Source organism: Periplaneta americana, chromosome 4 (assembly GCF_040183065.1).
Source record: "Periplaneta americana isolate PAMFEO1 chromosome 4, P.americana_PAMFEO1_priV1, whole genome shotgun sequence".
NCBI lineage: Eukaryota > Metazoa > Arthropoda > Insecta > Blattodea > Blattidae > Periplaneta > Periplaneta americana.
The window spans coordinates 178,583,141-178,605,937 of record NC_091120.1 but is presented as its reverse complement, the minus strand read 5'-3'; the positions used below and the strand labels follow the sequence as shown (position 1 = coordinate 178,605,937).

The following is a 22,797-nucleotide window of genomic DNA, read 5'->3' as shown; positions in this document are numbered from 1 at the left end:
GAATCGATTTATGCATTCTCTGGAAAAAGGGCCTATGGGGCTATGGGCCCTTATTGCAGCTACGTTCTAAATGTTGTATTTGTTTCTTTTTTTAATTTGCATCTATGTAGTTACACTTTTAATGTAGTATCACTAAATTAAAATTATAAATATCAAGAAATGCTTTTAATTCTTCATATTCTGTAATAGATACATTTTATTTTACCTTCTCATATGTAATTTTTAGCAAGAAGAATTAAAAAATTTACCTCATAATCCCAGACGATAATGTATCTCCTATATTTCTTTACTTACTCTTGAAAGTCGATGAAAAATGATAACTCTGAGATTGAATTAAAATTACATTTAACGTAATATTCATAATATTTTAATCAATTTATTGAAGTAAGTGCTTAGATGCAGAGTTCTTTTAATTAAATTCTTACTTTTTAAATGTACATTTCCATGCTGCGAGGTAAAAAGAGCTAAGTCAGTAATTGTTTTGAGATAGGCCTCTATGGTACTTCTCCAGAAGGCATTAAGGGTATATGTCTATCCTTTTTCATAATGATATGGAGCATAGGATTTCCAGCCCATTGTAATGGTATAGGTCCTCATTTCAAACTTTGCTTTTGCTCTACTGAAAACTTTCAATTTATGACTTACGTCCTTTTTACTGCGCACCATAGATTTGTAATTACACACCTATTAAATTTAATGCAGCATGGCTGGTGAAATTTTAAATAAAAGTGATTTTAATTATTCATTTTCTACCGTTGATATTATTATTATTATTATTATTATTATTATTATTATTATTATTATTATTATTATTATTATTATTATTATTATTATTATTATTATTATTCGTCCTGTATAGTTAATTTTCATCAGAGCATTTCAGAATTTATCTATTAATTTTATTTTAAAGACTAATACACTCATCATGTTCCTTTACTTATTCTTGAAATACAATGAAAAATTGTAATTTGTAATGTTATTTAAAAATTGTATATTTTGAAGAAATATTTGCAGTTAAGCATCATAAATGATCGTACACAACAGATTCTATATAAATGATTTCCAATATAAAATTATTATTATTATTATTATTATTATTATTATTATTATTATTATTATTATTATTATTATTATTATTAAATACGAAAATTTAAAATTCGACTTTATAACTCTGAAAGAAAATTCTGTTTGGAATATACCAATAAATTATGAATTTTCCTTACATTTTGATTATAATTCTACCTAGTTGAATTGGCTACTCTGGCACTTTTATATTTTTAAGTATACTTTGTTAAACTGACTTAAACATTAAATAGTCGTAGATTAGTTTACCACCTCTTATTTAATTTGTTATTTGGTTAGTTAATATTCGGCGCTGTTGTGTTCTCACATTCTGTAAATGAAATGTAAATTATACTATTACAAAATTAAAAATTTGAATGGTATTAATATTTGTATCATAACAAGATATTTTCATTCAAGTGCCTGGGGGAGGGGGGAAATAGCTAACGCCAATACATGAAATACAACTGAAGATTATGTCATACAAATTAAATTATTAATATCTATTTGAATTTGAAACTACCGGTATGTTATTTGTTCTGTTTGAATTGTTTCAAATCCTTGGAATAACTAAAATTATTTCATTCGAATTGTATAAAATTATGTTATGGAGGATAAATAATGAACTAAAACCTGAAAGAAGAAACATAACTTTTTATGAAAATTTGTTGTTACTATTTTTTATTTTAATTAAATAAATAAAAAAATAAATAGATAGATAAGAAAAGGAAGGAAGACCATAGACAATACTTCACAGACATCGCACCAAATAATTTTATGCGTCTATTGTTGGAATATTTTACGAATACTTTATTTAATATTAATTTCTTTGCTGAATCTGAGAATCGCAGTTTAATAGCCGACATGTTGAAGTATTTTGTTAACTTCTTACTAATAATAACTAAATAAGGTGTGTTTATTGAAGAATCCTTGAGTTTCATTACAATTCAGTTTTTATTTTTTAATAAATCATAATCAAATTCATGGTAGCAGGCTGTACTAAAAACAGTCACAATTTTTAAGTTCTGGTTCTTATCCGTTCCGTAACCATAACAATATCTACATATTCGTAAGAAAGCGTCATTAGGAAATGCATTGCACACTATGAAGATATGAATGCATAAAACAATTGCATCTCTTTTCACTTAGCAAAGAATCATTGTAAGTGGGCTACATAGGCTTAGTTACCAGGGATTTGAGTGCATGAATTATTGTAATTAAAACAATCCACCATCACCTGCTTGACTAATGGATAGTTTAGATTGATTGAGCAGATGACTGTACTGGAATCCCCATTCCCTCGTAAGAAATTGTCATACTGTGTGTGAGTTTTCCAGCACAGTTAGTGCTAGGGTAGATTAAATTAATTGTGTTTAGGGTAGGCCAGAACTAGAGAAGTCCATTCGCCCTTTAGGAACATTTTGTATTTAGTCGTTTTGTTTTAACTCGTTGTAGACAGAGTTTTTGGAGTGATACTTGTATTGTGTTTGTATTTGCTAGTTAAAGTGATAATCCTTTCACTGCTAATTTCGAATCTTCTTTGCATATTTTGCTAAGTAATTACGTGCAAAAATTTCAAAGCAGTGAAGGGATTAGAGCGTATACTTTAAGGGTCATTTAACTTGTATCTACTTTAACGAATTTCTCACTTTTTTAATTCTACAATTTATCTCAACTTGTGAACTTTCCCTTCTTTGAGAAAGGGCAGCAGACGGGTAATTTGGTTAACATATTGTTCATTAAAAATAAATATTTTTAATATACTGGATTTAATTGCAATCGATTTTTCAGTATTGTTATTGTTGCATCTTGGAGGCTGAAATTAAAGCATAAATTTGCACTTAGTCTTGTTGAAGAAGCTGAATTAGCTTAATGCAATAAGTTTTTCATTATGAATTTTACATTTGTCATGAACTTATTTATAATAAGCATTGTGTTATAACAAGAGTATATCTGATATTTTGTTCAATTTGGCAAACTTTCACTTGATTTTATAGTCAGAACTGTTTTATATCTTACTTCCTAAGGTATTTTCATATATACTTGAAGAATAAAAGGATAATCATGTGTACACCTAAATATGTAAGAATATGTGTATAATCAGCTCTGTTATCGTTAATATAATGAATTTTGATTAGGAATAAGTTTATATGCTTGCAGTGCAACGCATTTTTAATCAAATAACTAATTTTAACAAAAATTAAAAAGTAATACTATAATTGTAATTTATTTCTGGAAAACAGCCAGAAAATTATTTACCGGTACTTCATTTACTCACTCATTCACTCACCAATACTTTTTTCCTTTTCTTCAAATTTTAGATCTGTCTTCTCTTGCATACTCACTTTTGTTAATATTTATACAAACTTTCCACTCATTTTGTTTCGCGTTTCAACATTTATAAGGTAATCCACGTTGAATCTTTCGTACACTACTTGTAACACTTGAATATAAATAATTGATTAAATGGCGATCTTACTCCTGTTAATTGTGTAAGCATGTGCGGCTTACAGCTGTTTCGGTGCTTCTTCACACCATCCTCTGTGTTTTGTGTGTTTGTCTTGTCTGATGTATTCTTGGTGTTCTGTTTTTGTGTTTTGTATTGCTGTTTCTGTGTTGATGATTGTCTGTGTTTTTTGTTTTGGTCCTGTGTAGTTGTGTGGTATGTTGCACAACACAACAAACATAACCTTCAATCGCAATACACCACACAACAACACAGGACCAAAACAAAAAAACACAGATAATCATCAACACGGAAACAGCAATACAAAACACAAAAACAGAACACCAAGAACACATCAGACAAGACAAACACACAAAACACAGAGGATGGTGTGAAGAAGCACCGAAACAGCTGTAAGCCTCACATGCTTACACAATTAACACGAGTAAGATCGCCATCTAATCAATGATTTATAAGGTTGGTACCTACATAAGGAAATTTAAGTGTTTTGGCTATACTGTAAAAATTGGGTCTTTTTTATGTTCCTATTTTTCATATGAATAGTGCTTAATTAAAGCTCTTAATTAATTGTCTCCACCATCAAATAAGATACAATACGAGTATTAATAAATTAATCTTTTCGGTAAGGTTTTGCTCAGAGATTTAGCTAAAAAGAAGATATCTGCTATTCATTTTCAGATGTTAAAATTATAAAAGATAAATCTGTGAAATTGCTGACATCGAAATAATTAATTTCAAGTTATATATCTTACACTAATGAACATTGTATTTTTATATGGTGAAGAATCAGTAGAATGGAGAAAAATTCTCTCCAGCACCAGGACTCGAACCTGGGTTTACAGCTTTATGCGCTGGTGCTTTATCCACTAAACCACATTGGAGTCAAGCTTTGATGCCAGATTGAATCCCTCTTAATTTTAAGTTCTACCTACTGTGTTCGCCTTTGTTGGTCATAGTATGTGTGACAGACACAAGTACAGAGGTGTCGGTATCCAACAGAACATGTGCCATCTTGAATCACAAAGTCATTACTTAAGGTAAGCATTCACTACACCGTATTGCACTCCTCATTGCCTCATCGGATTCCCCTATCAGCTGTTTAAAACATGACGTCGTACGATATTGACATTACTGAAAGGAAAGGAGTTGAGGTTAGGTCTATTAATTACGTCTGTTAGCGAATAAGAATTTGTAATTGCTTCGTGCGTCTTAATTGAAGAGGAAGAAACGAAAGAAATATTGGTTACATAATATATTTGCAAGAAACGACTTGATGACTGTAATGGGAAGGCCTCAAATCATATAATTCTTCGCAATTTTCTACACGCGAAATAAGTTTTCCGTCTGCCATTTTGGCGCGACACTGAACATGGCACAACATAATAGTAACAGTTGACCAATTAAAATTGATTTATTAAAGAAGGCCATGATCGCACGCATTGGAAAAGTTGCCCATCCGAGAAATGTGGACGGATTTGCCGAGAGGCAGTGCGTCCGATATGATGTAGTGAACGCAGTTACATAAGAATTACAGCAAAGATAGTCTTTTTCCGATCCGTGCGATTCGTCTGATGCGTGCAATATGATGTAGTGAACGCTTACCTTATGCTTTATCATATTACTATGATGTACCGCAGTACATATGGAGTTTCAGTGCAGTAATTCTGCGTTTCTATATGGTGAAGAATCGGTAAAACAGAGAAAAATTCTCTCTGGTACCAGGACTATGGATCGGTGAAAATAACGAAAAAAAGAAATTATAAATTAAAATTTTGTTTTTAACTCTAAAAAATAATGTAATGTTTTACTTTTCTAAATCTATGCTTATTTTGGCTCTAGACAATTTAAAGCTCCTCAGGATGAATTAAAGGGACCAGCGTGTGCTTGGAGTTGCAGTCGTTTAAACTGACACTCAGCTGTCATTCTGACAGACTTTGTTCTTCGTTCTAACCAATTTTACTTTTCATTGAGTTCATATTTCGTTAATTCCCGATTTACCACGAAAATCGTCTGTAGCTGCATTTAGATTGGCAACAGGCCATGATTGTTTGGCCAAACATCTACATAGAATTGGAATATATCAATCCCCTAACTGCCCATTGTGCAACTCAAACCAAGAAATGGATTCGGAACACCTCAAAATCTGTGCTTCAGTGGCTGACCATGATAATATCTTTGAAAAATATTGGAGTGCAAGAAGTCAAATGACTTTATTGTCAAATGCCTGGCATTAGAAAACAATAACAACATTTCGCGATCTTATGTAGGAGAAAAATGTGTGTGGTAGACCGGTATAGGAAGGAAGGATATCAATAGTATATACCATATAATAAGATATACTGTACTTCGATACTTGTGTTTTCTCGATTTTCCAATTTTCAACATTTCGTAACATTCAAAATGCTCTTGAATGTAATTTTCCTCCAATTTCAGTGAAATTTTGCACAGACATCCACAAAAGCAAGTGAAGTAAACTGACGCATGTGTTTTCTTCTGTTATTGAAACTATTCAAATCATCATGTGTTGAGGATGTGATAAGTTTAAAAAAAAATTGAAAAATTAACAACTAAAAGGGGTAAATATTTTTTTTCTCAAAAATTAATTTGAAGAATATGAAAAGCATGTGTCATATTTTACATACATCTATCAGGAATAAATTAAACATAAATTCAAATAAAGATTATGTAAACTTTTAAAATTGGAACAATTATAATTCAGTATTTAAAAAAATAAAATTAAGTATAAGCAAACTAATAGGAATATCAACGAGAAAATTTGTGTAGTGCATGTCCACATTGTAAAAAATATGTGGTACAAGTTTCAGATTAATTGATGCAAAAATGTAGAATTTAGAAATTTCGCAGGTCCATAGCCTCAAAAAAAAGCTAGACTCCTTGGCACAGTCTTTAAAAATGAAAAACATAATTTTTAAAAACGAGTATATATGCAAGCAGTGTTCCATATTTTTTACTCACTTTGTATAATGAATCAACTATGGTGTAAATGTTGTTGTTGTTTTCTAATGCCAGGTGTTTGACAATAAAGTCATTTGACCTCTTGCACTCCAATATTTTTCAAAGATATTATCATGGTCAGCCAATGAAGCACAGATTTTGAGGTGTTCCGAATCCATTGCTTGGTTTGAGTTGCACAATGGGCAGTTAGGGGACTGATATATTCCAATTCTATGCAGGTGTTTGACCAAATAGTCATGGCCTGTTGCCAATCTAAATGCAGCTACAGACGATTTTCATGGTAAATCGGGAATTAATTGTGGATTAGGATGGTGTAGATGTAAAATCGACTTCAAACCACTTTCTTTGCACATATACACACGCAAATTTCAAATCCAACTTATCCGTTCGCCTCTTAAAAGAATAAAGTTGAATCAACTTCACAGTAGCCTACTCGTATATCTTTTGAAATTAATTTATATATAGACAAACATAAAATGAATGATCTCGTTTTTTCGATCTATTGAATTCCTACATCTAGTGTTTAACATTTGGAACATATTTAGTTAATCTTCTTGAATACTTCTCTTAGCAAATAATTCCTAGTTATTATATTATTATTGATTATTCTAGTCAACTTCAGATTACACTTATTTAATTTTATTTTTCACATCAACATACATAGAATTTTTTAAAACTAGAGGTCAAATTTTGAAGATATATTGGATTCCTATGTCTGGTATTTAATATTTTTACCATTTTTTTCTTAAATATCTTCAGCACTTTCCATCATAAATAATTGTTAATTTATAACTATTAATTGCTTTGTGTAGATTGTAATGATTTTAAGCATTCTATTACTTCTAACCCTATAAACTCCAAAATAAAATCCATCACTCGCCCTATAAAATAAAATTTAACTTCATTTGAATTCAGTTTCAGCATACACATATCTTTTGAAATAATTTTCTTCACATGAGCTAATGTTTAATTTTACGAAAGTAATGATTTAATTTTGTGACTCTAATGGATTTCTATATCTGGTGTTTAAAGTTGTGAATATTTTAATTAAATCTTTTTAATACTTGTTATCGTAATTAATTACTAATTTAATGTCACTCATCTATTTAAAAAAGTAACTTTAAAGGGAGACATACACCGTTGAGTGCTGAAAAATGGTTGAAATTCAATATTTTTCTTTCTCAGCAAGGAATAACTCTGTAACCTTGAAATTTTATATGCTAAATATTTTTACTCTATTTCTACAATTGTGTAGGCCTACTATTTTCAGATTTAGTAAAGCTTTTACTGTTTAGCAATACAAAATGGAGCCGCATTTTGTGCATTGAAATGTCGTTTCCCTAATAATTTCCACAAATATCAGAATTTCTGAGCGATTCTTTTTTCTATGTATTCCTAAATGTCATATGAACAACATGACGTACAATCTTCGAAATATCTTTAGTATAATTTTTTTTTTAATTTATATTTTAAAGTCCAATTTTTTAGATTCCATTATGTTAAGAAAATAATAATAATAAACTGTAAGAGTTAAATCAATGGTTGTAGGTAGGTTTGTCTACAAGTATGATATGCAGTTGCACACGAAATGTTACTGCAACATCTTAAAAACTATTTGAATTATCAAAGAAACCATTTTAATAAACACAAGTTGTGGATGCCATTTTGTATTGATAAATACCCATACCATAATTTGTTTCACTAAATTTGAAAATAGTACCGGTACCTATACAATTTGCAGAGGTTGTATATTCAGTGTATTACATATCAAAGTTAATAATTAAATTTCATCAATTTTTCAGAACTCAAAGATACATATCCTCCCTTAAGTCATTTTCAGAGCACAAAAATGTTTTTAATTACGGTAATTTTATGCATGTACTGTACAACAAGAAATATATAATTATTTTTTAAAAGTAGTCTTCAAGTTTTTTGATATAATGGATTTCTATATCTCATGTTTAAAATTATGAACATTTTTTTTATTGAAATGACTTAAATATTGATGGCTTAAATAACACGTTTTGACTTGAAGTCAAATGGAAGTCTGCCAGTAAGACAGGAGTTTGAAGATTTTAGTACCACTGTTATGAATTTGAACTGTAGCTCTTGCGTATTTGTGTGTGTGTGACATCCTTAGGCACATCGTGGTATGTGGTCACATCACCTACGAGTCGGTATCACACTTCCTCAAGGACTTCCTTCACGAGGACCGAGAGGATGTGGATGTGGAGGTGGTATTTCTACACAGGTATGACCGAGCTTTGCCAAGCTTCTTGCTCAACAGCTTGTATCTAAACTTGAACAGCGGGAGTTTGACTTGCTTGACTTGATATATACAATAACATGCTGCCAGTTAGGTATAAACTCCTTGCATCGCATTACAGTGTTGACATGCATGCCACTGGTCGAGGAGTCTCTTTCCCAGAGATGAATGTTCAAATTTACTCTTTTTAAATGTGCTATTAAAAACTTGCACTCCCATAATAACAAATTCCATAGCTGTTCAACAAACATCCCAAGCGCTATCATTATGAGTTCGGATGTATATGCAGATCAAAAAACTGAACACACAAGACTTTACCGATACTAGTACAAATATAGTACACAAACAGAAAAAAATAATACAACTTTACCGGTACAGTAGAATTCCTCGTATCCGCAACTGTGGGACAAAGCCAGTGCTGAATATCTGATTTTGCCGAATAATTGGAAAATACGCGTTTATAGGTTATGTAAAGACATACTGTTCTGCACAAATATTTTTTTCCATGTTGAAATTTAGTAATTTTCATATAGATATTTAAAAATAAAGTTTTGAAATATGTACAATGTTTATTTTTAGTACTGAATACGGTAATGTATATTCATCAGGTCATAATTTATTGTAATACATAATAGCGTAAAAAATACTAAACATTTTCGTAACATGACAATTTTAAATAGCGGTAGCGGCCATGTGACGTGAAGAGCAGTGTAGCCAACATCGCAACAACGAAGATGAAGTAGCGCTCGATGATTTGAACCTCTTTAACATATCTATAATGTCGTCTTGTTTATATATACTATCTATCACTTGAATGAAACTTTTACGTGCTGTAGGAATAGAGAATTTCACACTTTCCTATTTAGACGGGCGAGTTCAAGTGGTAAATTTAAATATGTCTCTGCGAATTATTTGCAAGGCCCAAGTGACAGCTTACCGATCTCCAGGGACATAACGGGGTTTTTGTCTGTTTTCACGCGTGAACAATGTAAAGAGTAAACGATATGCGGCATGTGCGATCCATGAAAACCACTCACATCTTCATCTGACCCTTTCGCATGAATGACTTTTTTTTTTTTTTTTGGCCTGGCCAAAATTGCCGTTGTTTTGGTATTGCCGGTTATTTGGGTGCCTGATATGAGGGATTTTTACTGTACTTCACTTTTCATGAAAGTATACATGAAAAATATATTCTTATCGAAATATGTATTCATGTGGACAAACATATGCATGCTGTATAAAATCATTGACCAAATAATAATATCACTTAGTGCTTATAAATCAGAATATAATATGTAAAATATATTTTGCATATAAATTCGGACTTTGATCATCGTATCTGAAGCTCATATGTATCCTCAAATTCTGTATGCAATTTGTTTATCATTGGTGTGCAAATTTTTATAACACATTAAAAATAGTATTTACCTGCATTCATCTTGTACTCTTTAATCTCCAGTCATATTGAATTCTTAGACTGTATTTGGATAAGCTAAATTACTAAAAATACCGTAATACATGTTTTTCACTGATCTCGGTTGAAATTATACATTGACTGTTATGCTACTTTGACATGGAGATGGAGTTCTGTGGTTCTGGACTGGTGATTGTCTCACTGAACGCATTCAAGGCACTTGCAGTCAGTGCTGGTCCATAGTATAATATTTGTTTGCGTGGGGGTTTCTCCACAAACCCAGAAGGAAAAGGGATGCAGAACATTTGTAAAAAAAAATTAAGATTGTTTTGTATCTTTATTTTTAACTGCCGTATATTTATACTTTAGGCAGAATCAATATTATAGTATTAAAATTGGAAGCTTTCATTCTGTCATTGATATAAATGATATATTATATACCAAAGAGGTACATGTTGCTCTGACGCTAAGCTACTGTCCTCTGAGAGTATCCACTACTTCCTCCTGGTACCCTGGTCCACCCTGACTGCAAGGAAGAATTCTGCAGGTGTGCTAGTGGTTCTGTCCATGCACATGTCAGCTCGTTGCCCATCAGTCATTAGGAAGAGGGGGTAACCTTCCACATTCATCACTTCCAGTCATGCACAACTCACATCCCAACAGAAGTTTATAGTTTTTACATGGAATCAATTTATATTTCTTATTGCAGGTGATGGTTTAAACATAATAAATAAATACCTACATCATGGCATCAGCTGTGCTTATATACGTAAAACATTTATTAAATAATGTGAACAACTAGTTTACTTCTTGAATAAAATTGCATGTGTAAATTCAACGTAACTCTATCTAGTGATATTTACCTTTCATAACTGTAACTTGAATGTGAACATAACCTCTTATTCTTGTTAAATTATTTTAATTAAAAATCTGATGCTTAAAATAAAAGTATGTCATATTATGAAAGCTTATGTGCAACAGTAAAGCTTAATCATAAGAAACAAAATAGCCTACAGTAAGACTGTGGTATTTTATATGAAAAACTGTATTGAATTCTATTATCAGAACTTACTGCATTCGTAATTAATCTCTCATTGGTATACCATTATGCTAAAGTTACAAAACAAGCAACTTTTACACAATTTAACAAGAATTTAATGATTTGCAAACAGATAGTAAATGTTATGTTACGGTATCATTTTTGTTTACTTTTCAGACCAGGATTTTTATTTTATGAGAATAGTTTTATTTAATTATAATTTTAATAATATGAAGTTTTTTAAATAATCGAATTTTTATAATAATTCATTCTAACTTTTTATACAATACCGTACCAATAAATATAGCCTCTGATTGAGGTTCTGGCTGATATGTACATCTATTATTATCAGTCAGTACATCTCACTTGACGATGTGTGTCAGAGGAAGAATAATTGTTTGTATGCATCTGAAGTCTGACTAGTGTAATATGTAGCTAGTCGGTGATGTATGCAATGGAAGGGAAGGAACTGGCCACCCTACCCCATTATCTCCTGGCCTAGTTGCCTCATAAGTGGTACCTTCTTGGTATCACTTGTGAGGTTCGGACAGTTGACTAAACAATAACCAATAAACAGAAGATCCAGTTTACTCAGTCTTAATGTCGCCTGTGAGAAGAAAAATAAATTCATTTAATGTAGAAAATATATTTTCTACAAGGGAAACAAGCATTGAGTGATGTCGTGTACTGACTTATAATTCTTGAGGGTCTGTAAAATGAAAAGATTATTTGAACAGTTAAGTGGGAACTTTACATTTACATAATGGGCTTCTTTTTAATTTAATGTTCTTATTGTATTTTAATAAGAAATTGAGAATTGCTTACTAAGACTGCAAATCAATGGACTTGAACTGTTAGGTATGAAAATTATTATTACAGGTTAAAAGAAGATGTAATAAAATGTATATACCTTTTTGTCATTGAATAACACCCAGCTAGCCATGGCAATTGTAAATAACACTCTGCCTATAGTGGGTAAGTGACAACTATTTAGTTGGGTAGGATGATGACTGTAATTTTTTGTGGATATTAATACCACATATTACCACATACTTTTTTGAAAGAAGAAGAAGTAACTTTTTTTGCGGAACATATATCGTTACCATTAGTTCTGTATAAGCACTTCATATGTATAAACAATGCACAGTCCCTTATAGTAGTAGATAGACTTTTCCAAAGTGAATGTAATGGCTGTAATGCCCCACGTGCAATCTTGGTTGTCAGACCAGTGTATACAATGTATTCCGTTGTTTTATGTACGTAATTTAATTAAATATTTCCAAATTTTAAAGAATAAATCATATTTTCTTAATGGTAATTAAGCCAGTATTTATAAATTAATTTAAATACAGAATGGAATATGTCAATTTTTTTTATTGATCCAGGAATTTGTATTAGAATATTTTAAAATTTGATCATTATAATTTTTATTTTATTATAAACTTAAATAGCTTTTTGATTTAATTATTTACACACACAAATTCCACAGTTTTGGACATCTGGCCGAAATCTACGGCTGACCACTAGGATCCAGAATACAAAGCAGAGGTTAAATTTAAAAATACAATATGATTGCGGAGAGAATACGGAACAATGACAAATTTAAAAATAAAGTACAATTTGATTTCGGAGAAACATGAGATGAAAATACATTGAAGAGTGATGAAATGAAGTAAAAAAAAAAATACATAGTATTATACAAGTGATTGTGTAAAATAGATAATGATTCTCTCAATACCATTAGACAAATTTTGTTAATGTCCTTATTAGAAAATTTAAGAGAAAGGAGAATGGTTTTGGTTAACTTAAATGAAGTTCCCCTAGCGCCAAAAAGAAGTCCTTTCACTTCCCATGTATTAATATTCATTTTGTATCTCTCACTGAAGTGAGGAATACATGGGTTGTAAATAGACTTCTTTCATCGTTAACGTTATTGGCTTTAAAATTTTAATGCGGTATTTTCACTTTTTCTATTAGAAACTTTCCTCATTACAGAATTGCTACAAGGACAAAGTATACCAGTACTCTAACAATTTGTGTTTTTTGTATAGAAGAAAATTAATGTTACACATATAAGCCTTATTGAAAACTAATAAAACTAAAAAGTGTATCAGTAATGTAGGCATAGGCCTACTTCAATCTTTCAACCACACTAATAAAGTCTAAATTGGAACTTGGATTGATATATTAATTATTTGCAATCGACTCTAGAAATATATAATCTGTAAACTCACATAAGTATATTATACTTATGCCAACATCTGTACATAATTTAAATTCATATTAAATAAAATACTCCATAATGAATGTAATATGAGCAAGCTATTGACACGTTATTACCAAAAGTTAAGGTCTGTCAGTAAGATTATACAAAGGAATAGCTAACAAATTTTAGATTTTGTACTACTATTTAAACAAAGACTACAGTGTTATTAACTACAGTTCAGATTTGTGTGATGAACTGTACATCAGTTATTAAAAACTTTTTTTTGTAAAGAAGTTCAGTTATTCTCTTTTTTGGTTCCACGTTTAGTGAATATGCAATAATATTTTAAATCTGTCTAGTATGGAAGGCTGAGTTCATCATATTGTAATATGATATTGTACGTAAAAATAGATAACTATAGGTATATTCCATAATAACTGGCGTGTAGTCTATGGCATAGACATCACATTTAATTATCCTTTTTTAACGTGAAATTTTACTGGAATCTAGGCACATATCGCCTATTCTGATTTGTATGTAATCAGCCCACCTTTCATGAGGATGGTCTGTATTTTTTTATAAAGCAATTTGTTAGTAAAACACCAGTATCGTAAACTGGGGTTATTTTGAACAGAGAGGAAACTTTGAACATTTTTTTTCAGAAAATCATATTTACGTTTCTACATGCTGCACTTGTTATAGATGGAGGTAAATTATCATAAAATCATTCTCATACCAAATTTACCTCCATCTATAACAAGTGCAGCATGTAGAAACGTAAGTAGGATTTTCTGAAAAAATGTTCAAAGAATCCTCTGTGTTCAAAGTAACCCCAGTTTACAGTATTTTATATAAAAATAATTTTATTTTAATAATTTGATTCTTAAGATTGTTATTAAACTTGGCACATTTACAATACCGATACTTAACGTTAGGTAGTAATTTCAGTGTAATTTGCTCCTTCTATTTGAATTCGGTACATACCAAGTGAAGTAAAATTGTTTAAATTAATAGTACCGGTACATTAAGAATTGCGTGCACAAACAAAACATTGCAATACGGCCTTAAATCACTGCAGTCTTACCAACCAAGATTCCAAGTCATGTTGTATGTTTGTGTTGTGCCATTCCAGGGTTTAGCTGAAGTCCCTTGCATAATATATTCATGATCTGTGTTTTTCCATAATCCCACTGCATTATGATTCTATAAGGGAATGACATGTGGAGTCAAAGAGAGTGTAGAAGAGTCGAAATTCATTAGTTGTAATTAATTAGCTATTTCCATGTAGTTATACACTTCTTATAACTTAGTGTAGGTTCAGACTGAAGACATGAAAGAATAACGTCTTTAGAAATGGGTGGGATGGGTGTAGTGGTGGTAGGTTGGAAGTGCACTCAGGTCCGGGAAGTAACATTTGATGGCCCATATGTAAATATTACAGTTTTTCCCACCAGACAACATACTATGGACGGTAAAATCACTCTGTTTTACTAAAAAAAAATCTGGCTTAGAAACTTCACAATCAATGGACATTTGTTGTCTTCTTTCTACCATTGCGAATGGTCACTAAAAGACGTGACAGTATTGTGGAAGTACAGATTTGGGCCTGAGTGCACAGCGGGGCTGACCCTCACCTTGTATTGCAGGAAAGAGCCTGACCTGGAGCTGGAAGGGCTGCTCAAGCGTCACTACACAACTGTGGAGTTTTTTCAGGGAACAATGATGAATGCTGTAGACTTAGAGAGAGTGAAGGTAAACCTAACCTAACCTTACACCGTACGCTCGTGCGTGGCACATCTGGGACCGTGGCATCGTGCGTTGGGCTCTAGGCCCTTCCCCCCCTTATCAACATTTGTTATTTATTTTTTTGGCTGCCTCGATGATTTTTTGATTGGCTAGCTGGAATGCTGGGTTCGGCAATGAAGTACATATCTAGAATTTGCCTCTTTAAAAAGTTATTGTTATTATTGCTTGCATATCTTAGTTCCCCTCTTGCTCCTTTCCAAATAAACCGCAAGATAAACCTTGCAATAAGTTATTTTTCTGTGAATTCCACCACTTTATACAAGATACAAATTCGTCTGGTACCGGTAGTGTTTTCAGAGTGTCTTTGAAATTTCTCGTTGAACTGGCAATAATGTAGAAGCACAGGAAGCAGTGATGTCCTGTAGTGACCGCAAGCATTGCCATAGTATTACCAGTTGCGAGTAACACTTTCGAAGACATTGAAATGCCTACCAGTATCGTAAGTCGCTCAAGTCATTGCATATAAAACATTAATTAATTGATTAACTAGTGGACTTACTCGTGTTAATTATGTAAGATTTGTCCGGCTTACAGCTGTTTCAGTGCTTGATGCACCATCCTCAGAGTCTACTAGATCACGGCGTCATCTCGAACATCTCTGCCTGTTAACTGGGTGTGTTTTATTGTTGAAAGGTGTTGAAGAGTGGAGTCGAATAGTGTGTGTGTGTACTGAAATTGATCTGTGTGTTGAGAATTTGATCGGGGTGTGTTTTAGTGTGTTTGTATATTTCGCATCTTCATTCAGAAAACAGAAATACAACATAACATACAGAACAGAAAACACACTACAAAGACATCTCAACACACAAAAAACACAAACAAATAAATACGACCACACAGGTGTATACAAACTCACATGTAATAGTTGCGATGAGTTCTACATAGGACAGACAGGCAGATCATTCCAAACACCCTACAAAGAACACATTAAAGCAATAACCAGAGGACACAATACATCTACATACGCCGATCACATAACCAATACTAACCATACATACAATAACATAAATACGGACATGGAAATCCTACACATACAACCCAAGAACCAAAAACTCAAAACACTAGAACAATACGAAATATACAAACACACTAAAACACATCCCGATCAAATTCTCAACAGACAGATAAATTTCAGTACACACACACTATTCGACTCCACTCTTCAACACCTTTCAACAATAAAACACACCCACTTAACAGGCAGAGAAGTTCGAGATGACGCAGTGATCTAGTAGGCTCTGAGGATGGTGCATCAAGTACTGAAACAGCTGTAAGCCGGACAAATCTTACATACCGGTAATTAACACGAGTAAGTCCACTAGTTAATCAATTAATTATATTCAAGTGTTGAAAGTAGTGTACGCAAGATTCAAAATGGAAAAACATTAATGCCTGAATTAACATAAATGGCTCATTTATCAAGCCATAATACAGTTGTAGCTGTACAGCTTAGAAGAAGAGTTACAGCTGTATAAAACTGGTAGAATTTCACGGAAAAGTATCTTATTCTGTCCTCTACTGGGGCCGAAGTTCATGTTGCAGTCTAGTTTAGCTCCTTATCCTACTATACATACTTATACTCCAAGACACAAATTTTGCATGATATTTAATAATGCATTCTTTTCTTTTAATAGCAAAACATTTTTTCTAGAGATGTTTAGGCAGCAAAAATTGTGCTTAATTTTTGTAAATAATTCATACTTTCATCTGAAGAGTAATTTGGTAAGATTGGCGATGGTAGTATCACTCTTAGCTAGATGTCAGCAAGGTTCAGATGTTGTTAAGAGAATATCTTGGTAAATAAGACTTCTTTGGGCAACATGTGCACCATTATCACTAGTAGGTAAATTAGTTGTAGCTGTCAGAAATAGTAGTAACCTAACAAAATAGTTTTTAATTACCAAATTACCTTCAGTGGTCGTATAAATGTGAATTCTATTCATATAAATCATGTGCTAAATGGTTATTCTTGCTGCATCTAAACGCCTCTTAAATTTTCGTAGCTGTTTTAATTTCTGCAAGGGGTAAGGGGACGGGAGGGGGGCAATTTCTTTTTTCCCAGGAACAGCTCATGTTATGCAATGGATCTCTCGCTGAGGAAGATCACAACTTTCTCCATTGCATACACATGATCAGTTGCCATCTTCTGTTGTCTGTTGGTTAGTAGCTCACATTAATTATTTTTTTCTTTCCCTTGTTTGTTGTTATTGGTCCGTGGTGTTCTGTGATTGGCTGGTTCGGTTTCGTCGTATGGTATGATTGGCAGAAAACCACCGGATCTGGAGCTGGAAGGCCTGTTCAAGAGGCATTTTACTACAGTTGAATTCTTCCAGGGGTCTATTATGAACCCCATCGACCTTCAGAGGGTCAAGGTAAGCTGGACAAACGGCCACTGCAGTGGAACGTGAAGAGTGGCGTGATTTGGTGGGTGTGTGCGTGTGGTAATCAAAGGAGTGTTTTCCAGACGTTGGTCTTCAGAGCTGTACTGTGTTCGGACGTGAGATGAGATGCCTGCTGTTTTGTGGCGAACCAATACGAATGAATTTGTGTTCTTTCTCCGTCCTCACTCTTTCTTCAGGTGTGAGCTTCTTTCATCCTTCTATGTTCTGTCTCATTTTACATATCCTGGTGTTACTGCTTCAAAGTTTTAGCTTTCTTCGGAGTATAACTAATTTGGCATTTCAGGTTTTATAAATAATATTAAATGTTTTCAGGATGCTGGGTCTTCTTTATTTAATAGGGACGTGAGAAAATTTAGATAAATTAATTCATTTTGAATCTTGCGTACACTACTTTTAACACTTGAATATAATTAATTGATTAACTAGTGGACTTGTGCTAACTATGTAAGATTTGTGCGGCTTACATATAATAGTTGCGATAAGTTCTACATAGGACAGACAGGCAGATCATTCCAAACACGATACAAAGAACACATTAAAGCAATAACCAGAGGACACAATACATCTACATACGCTGATCACATAACCAATACTAACCATACATACAATAACATAAATACGGACATGGAAATCCTACACATACAACCCAAGAACCAAAAACTCAACACACTAGAACAATACGAAATATACAAACACACTAAAACACACCCCAATCAAATTCTCAACACACAGATCAATTTCAGTACACACACACTATTTGACTCCACTCTTCAACACCTTTCAACAATCAAACACACCCACATAACAGGCAGAGAAGTTCGAGATGATGCCGTGATCTAGTAGGCTCTGGGGATGGTGCGTGAAGCACTGAACAGCTGTAAACCGCACATATCTTACATAATTAACACGAGTAAGTCCGCTAGTTAATCAATTAATTATAAATTAATTCCTAAGCCAGAAAACGCTAATGTAACTAATCATACACTGAAAATTCATAAATTGTGTTCTGAATGGGGGGGAAAGCTATAATGGATTATTTCGAAGAGATTTTGATTGGTTTTTCCATTTCTGATGAGAAAAGTAAGATTATGAAATAAGTTCCGAATGTTACGAAAGTTCGGTCTCCGCTTTGTTGTCAAGTGAAAAATCCAAGTACCGGTAAAACGTTAGAATGTATCCTACACATTGAAGTCGTTAATAATTGCTAAACTCGCGTGGATACTTCTTTCCTTTCATCCGGATTTTTTCACTTGAAGGCAGAGAGAGACTAAACCTCCAAAATGTCGTGAAATTTTTATTTTATATATGTAGCTTTTTCACCAACAATGGAAAAAGTTAGTTGAATTCAAACCTCTTCGTCATAAACTGTATTGTAAATTTTATTTATTAAGGTCTCGTGTGGCAAAATTTCCTGGTCTTAATTTGGAATATAATAGACTAATGCTCCATAAAAGTTCTTTAGAACCTATTAATGGTAATATTAATTATAATAATTACCATTTGGAAATGCAACCACTATTATTTATATATTGTTCATTGATTAATCTTAATTTCAGGAAAAGTGTTTTTATTCTTCAAGTTACGATGTCTTAAAATATGATCTAGAATTTTCAGTTAAAAGAAATTTCAGATGAGTTGAAAATATATTTTCTGTCAGTGACACCTCTTTTGTTCCTTTCAAATTGTGAATTGTCATTTCCTCCCATCTAGAATGCTTTCCATTTCCTGCCATTCCCCAAATCTTGTGAACGGCAGCAACTTGCTAGATCTGTCCCTTGTTTGTGTTCACTTTGTTGTGGGGTTGTATTGTCTGTGTCTTGTTTTGCTGCAGGGACTTACAAAGTGAGGTTCAGCACTGACTGAACACTTTCATAAATGGTTTTGTAATAAGAAAATAGTTTCATCATTGACCAATATATTTTTTTAACTTGTAAATAATGTCAAATTCACTCACTTCATTTGAAACTGAAATGTAGTAGAACAAATTGGTGATTTAGTTCAATGCAGTGTACCCTCACTTTATCATAAAATAATTTACAGAGCTCTGCATTTGATTGGATTGATTCCATTGTAATGAATATTGACTTGTGTGCCGATTTATTCATGACAGTTACTTATTTTCTGCCAGTTACACACCATTTTGTTAGAGTTTCTCCACGACTTAATAAATTACACATAATTTTAGTAACTTCGCCATGTTGGCCACTGACGCAGCTCAGATGGTAGAGTGTTGGACTCGAGATCTGAAGCTTCACTTGGCCACGGGTTCAAAACCCGCTTGAGCTGATTACCTGGTTGGATTTTCTCCGAAGTTTTTCCCAGCTGTCATGTGATTGTCATGTAATTCCATGGCGAATACTAGGACTTATCTTGCCAGATAGCCTACTATCTGGATGTCAGGAATTTCACCGGTAAGCATAACAAGCCTTGAGGCTGTGGTGTATTTGGAACAGTGATACAGTAAACGTATAAAATATATCGCAGAGGGCAACTATAGATTGGGTCCTCACAATATCTACAATAAATCTCACTACGTCACAAAATGGGTTTTATTTATACAGATACATCCATTATACATCACATATTCATTATATATGAGGTCTCGCCTACCTCATTGAATATTACACGACTACTATGAAGTAGCCAATGTGTATTATCATCATTTAATTCGAGAAAAATTCGTCCCGGCACCGGCAATGGAACCCGGGACCTCTCAGTTCTGCGCGCTGAGTGCTCTTTCCAACTGAGCTATATCGGGACACGATCCACAACGAGAGGAGTTCGGCTGGCACTGTGGATCGTGTCCCGGCATAGCTCAGTTGGAAAGAGCACTCAGCGCACAGAGCTGAGAGGTCCTGGGTTCGATTCCCGGTGCCGGAACGAATTTTTCTCGAATTAAATGATGAAAAGAACATCCATTATAGTCGCGACGCTGTTATTCCCGGCGTGACTCCTCCTCTTTGCTTACATCTTAGGAAGTGAAGGCTCTATAAAGTCTAGGTAGGTAGTATCGTTCGCCATTTCTGTTCTTTCGTTGCCGAGCTACCATACGAGGAATCTATTTGCCACACCGTTAAACATTATCATGTCGTAGCTCCTATGATAATAAATCAAACCCACTGTAATTCAGCAAATAATTGAGCTGCAAATAACGTCTTCGTGTGCTTTCTGCGAACGCCAACGAAAGAGCCAAAGTGGCTGCCGATTATATTAAGTATTTATCGAGCGAATCACAAGACGCACACGTTTAAATGTAGCCGACCTGCAATGCGATTGGCTGCCGGAAATTAGAGCGACGGGACTATAGTTCTCAAGAGAATAGTAGAGCAGGCATTTATAGTAAAGAATATGCACACTATAAGCGAAAGCAACGCAGCATTCGATGGAGAAATAAAAGCAATTCAAGTCGTACTGACTAATTTATTACACAGAGCCCAAAAACTTTTTAAAGCAGCCATATTGATTGACTCAAAATCAGCAATAATTGTAGCAATAGCATCAAATAGGAGCCCCAAAAACAAAGCAATAGGAAAAAGTCGAACAATTCTTCGAATCCTAGAGAAACAACAGAAAATAATTACCCTACAATGGATCCCCTCAATGGAAATGATATGGCAGATCAGCTTGCAAAAAAAAAAAAAAAAAAAAAAAAAAAAAAAAAAAAAAAAAAAAAAGGAACAAAACTTTTTGAACAAAACAAACAGCACCATTATTTAGCCTAAACCAAATAATGAAGTTAGAACTAGATAGCCAATAGTACGGCACATCACAAAAACAATGCATCTTGTGAAGATGTGGATCAATATCGAGAGAGATAGAATGGACTCTCACTCCCTACCAAGAAAAGAAGCAACAGCAAAATTTAAACTCTACACGGGACATGATTGCTTGCCATACCACCTGCATCACATCAACATAGTAAACTCTGAAAGCTGCTACTCTGCAAAGATGAAAACTCTACTATGGACTCCAGCCATCTCCTAACATGCACAGAACTAGAAGAGAAAAGCAGAAATCAAAGGACCAATACCCAAATAAGCCTCTACTGGAAAGCAAGAAGGAAGATGCCGTTAAGCTAAGATTCAGCCATTGGAAACTAACTAATTAACATCCAAATTTATAAGAATACATACTTGTGTTTTTAATTGACGAAATCTTTACACTTAACACTGCCAAACTTAATCATGAATGAGACAAAGGAGGGGACCTATATATTCAGAAAATGTCAAGTTCAACACTTAGATATTTCCCAAAGGAAAGAAAGTTTGTTAATGAGCGACAACCTAAATACCATTTCAGTTTAGTCCTCATGGATGATGTCAAAATATCTGAAACAGATAAACTAATTTCGAAGACTCTGGCTATAGAAACAATTGAGACAAGATTCCCACATAAGGAGTGTTACAAATTTACTTTATACAGATGGATTTCTTATATCACATTCAAGAGGAGCAGAACCTGGAGCAACATGTCCTCTCTTCTTATTTTACCATTCTGTAGCAGAATATACAACAAATTTTGAAGGAGAAGTTACTGCTATTTATATATATTTGCAAAACCTCTTTTTATGTGCACGTTATCCTAACTGGGCAACATATCGAATCAATTATTGGCTACAGACCTTCAGGATAAACACATTGTGAAGTAACTCATGTGTCTTCTACAATAAAATATTTTTCTTATTCAACAAATAAATTTGTTTTCTTAATACATCTGAAATTTAAAAGGAAAAAATATTAGTAAAATATGAACTTTTTGTTTTGCAGATATTAGAAACTGTGTGTAAAACATTATCCCATAGAAACATGTCTTTACATACGACAAAATGCATGTAACTCATAGACTAAAGCTGCTCGTACACGATCAAATTTTTAATCCGATTCAATACTTCAAAAGAAAACTTCTCAAAGATTTATCATTATTGAAAAGCATTTGTGGAAGGCTGTTTCATATTGCTCAAGATTTGACAAGATTATAAAACAAGGTCTCATTCCCAATGCAAATTTAAATGTAAAAATAATGTTGGCATGAAAACTAGAATTAGGAACTACGATATTCAAAATGTGTTTATGCAGTCTCAATTATAGCGCAGCTCCAAGCTTTTAAGTTTAATAATATATATTTATTTATTCTGGCGAAGTTAAGGCCATCAGGCCTTC

The 22,797-nt window shown here is 33.0% G+C and overlaps 1 protein-coding gene and 1 non-coding gene across 7 annotated transcripts in view; both read left to right on the top strand.

The window, feature by feature from the left end:
* slo (calcium-activated potassium channel slo) overlaps nucleotides 1–22,797 on the top strand; it is a 427,716-nt gene that overhangs the window by 141,255 nt on the left and 263,664 nt on the right. For 3 of the 6 annotated variants that reach the window (XM_069824442.1, XM_069824447.1, XM_069824444.1), the window contains exons 7-8: nucleotides 8,646–8,756; nucleotides 15,077–15,182. In XM_069824442.1, the coding sequence (XP_069680543.1) occupies nucleotides 8,646–8,756; nucleotides 15,077–15,182 (217 nt within the window). Of the gene's footprint in view, nucleotides 1–8,645; nucleotides 8,757–15,076; nucleotides 15,183–17,502; nucleotides 17,609–22,797 lie in introns of all 6 variants that reach the window. The other 3 variants (XM_069824445.1, XM_069824446.1, XM_069824443.1) reach the window with 2 other exon arrangements.
* TRNAC-ACA (transfer RNA cysteine (anticodon ACA)) lies at nucleotides 20,442–20,518 on the top strand. The gene has a single exon. It is a non-coding gene; the product is annotated as a tRNA-Cys (tRNA).